Source organism: Lactuca virosa, chromosome 4 (genome assembly GCF_052849685.1).
Source record: "Lactuca virosa cultivar CGN04683 chromosome 4, Lactuca_virosa_CGN04683_v6, whole genome shotgun sequence".
NCBI lineage: Eukaryota > Viridiplantae > Streptophyta > Magnoliopsida > Asterales > Asteraceae > Lactuca > Lactuca virosa.
The window spans coordinates 2,045,788-2,048,003 of NC_136429.1; the positions used below are offsets into that span (position 1 = coordinate 2,045,788).

The 2,216-nt window shown below is 44.0% G+C and overlaps 1 protein-coding gene across 1 annotated transcript; it reads left to right on the forward strand.

Annotated features, from left to right (window-relative positions):
- The first annotated feature begins 272 nt into the window (after positions 1-272).
- Positions 273-992, forward strand: LOC145168417 (uncharacterized). Its single transcript, XM_079087237.1, has one exon. It carries the CDS (start codon positions 273-275, stop codon positions 990-992), a length of 720 nt encoding a protein of 239 aa, XP_078943363.1.
- Positions 993-2,216: the final 1,224 nt, after the last annotated feature.

Below are 2,216 nucleotides of genomic sequence, written 5' to 3' on the forward strand. Positions count from 1 at the left end.
CTCAAAGCCAAACCCAATTTCAACAAAAGACCAAGAACACCTTCTCTAACATTCAAGCAGAAATTGGAGACTTGGCCACCTCTCTCAACAAGATGGAACAAAGGGGTAAACTTCCATCTCAAACCGAGAAGAACCCCAATGTGAGTGCAATAACCTTGAGAAGTGGGAAAACACTTGGAGAGAGCAACCCTAAAAGAGTTTCAAGAGAAGAAGAGGATGAAGTTATTATTGTTGAGCCTCCGAAAGTTGTAGCTACACCAAAGGACCCGATTATGCCCAACATTGACCAACCCGACTCTTCCAACAAACCAATAAAGCCATTGGTCATACCATCACCTTTTCCCTCCTGGTTGGCTTCCTCAAAGAAACAAAAAGAAGAGAAAGAGTTTCTTGAGACTTTTCGCAAGGTCCAAATCAACATCCCACTATTGGATGCCATAAAGAAAATTCCTCGCTATGCCAAGTTTCTTAAAGATTTGTGCACCAATAAGAGGAAATTCAAGGCAAATGAAAAGATTCAAGTCAATGCAAATGTGTCTGCGGTTATCCAAAAGAAGCTACCTCCCAAATGCAAGGACCCGATAATGTTTGCTATCCCTTGCACTATCGTTGATTTGCATGTTGAAAGTGCCATGCTAGATCTTGAAGCCTCGATAAATGTAATGCCATACTCGGTTTTTCAATCTCTCAATGTTGGAACTTTGGAAGAAACTGGAGTAATCATTCAACTAGCAGACAAGTCAAGTGTATTTCCAAGAGGCGTGTTGGAGGATGTGCTAGTGCAAGGCAATCAACTAGTATTTCCCACGGACTTCTATGTCATTGAACTTGAAGAGAAGACTCCTTCCAAGTCATCTATGATTCTTCTTGGAAGACCCTTCATGAATACCGCTCACACGATCATTGATGTTCATAATGGGAAAATCACCATGGAGTTTGATGGAGAGACCATTCACTTAAACATTTTTAAAACAATGAGATACCTTATGTAACATCCCTTTTGCTAAATAAATAAATAGATAATTTTTTTTAAAGAATAGTGGCCCTAAAATCCGAAATGATATAGCAAGGTGTTGGTCTCGAGGGTTAATTGTTTCAATTTTGGATGTAGAGGGTTAATTGGTATTTTCGGGACTTATTATGAAAGGAATTATGGAAGAAAGGGTTAAAAGATAATTTTCGGATTAGTTTTGCAAATAATTCACAAAGTGGAGGGCTGTATGGTAACTTTTGGACTTCAATTGAAAAAGAATTGATGGGGGGGGCATAATGGGATTATAGCGTACAAGTTTTAATTGGATACGGGATAAACCCGTAACTTCTTTCCTCCCGTTATTTTGGAGACATGAAACCCTAAACCTACAAAAAATGTTCCAGCCGTCTTGTGAGATCTTCAGCCGCCATTCCCGCTTCCCTCTCGTTTTCCGACCGACGAAGTGCCAATCGACCGCCGCCTGCCGAGTCCTTCACCTGTTGCCTCATCGACGAGCACCACCTCTTTGCCGCTGTCGGAGGTGTAAGGGAAGCCTTAAGAGCCACCGAGACCGGAGTGGAGCTGTGAACAACGAAGAATGGGCTGTCGACGGTCATAATATTCCGGTAAGACCATCTCCACCTTTCTCTTCTCTCCTCCATCCCGTTTGTGCGTGTGCGACGTCAGGTGTGCCACTGCTGCCACCGGTGGCTTTTGGCCTCCATTTTCACGACATTCCGGCAGTTTCAGCCGCATGGAAGGTGGTTGGGCGGATGTACGACTGGTATATAGGTTAATGGCGGTGTTTTTGTTGTTGTATGAGTTGCTTTAGGCCGGAAAACCCACCGCCACCACCTCAAGGTGGTGGCTTCCGCCACTATCACTGTTTCTGCCGCCAACAGCCACCGTGAAAGGTGGTCGTGTGTGTATTTATTAATTGCGAAGTAGTATGTGTTATTTTTCTTTGCACAGGAACCACCACCACCATTGGAAATGGTGGCTACCGCCGCTGTGCCGCTGTTGTTGCTATCGTACCTTCTTACGCCACCGTGAAGTGGGTGGTCGTGTGCATTCCCAAGCAAGAGATGTATTTTATGGTCTGTGTCTTGTCTAGCCGGAAAATCAATAACAGCCACCGCCACCACGAGCCACCGCCGACCACCACTAGGGTGGTTGTGTGTGTGTCTGTGTTAGAGTAGTTAGTGTGTGTGTTTATTTGTGGATTAAAATCTTGTAATTGTAA

Bases quoted from the DNA above. Each gene is read 5' to 3' on its own strand.
- LOC145168417 (XM_079087237.1), top strand. From the start codon at position 273: ATGCCCAACATTGACCAACCCGACTCTTCCAACAAACCAATAAAGCCA.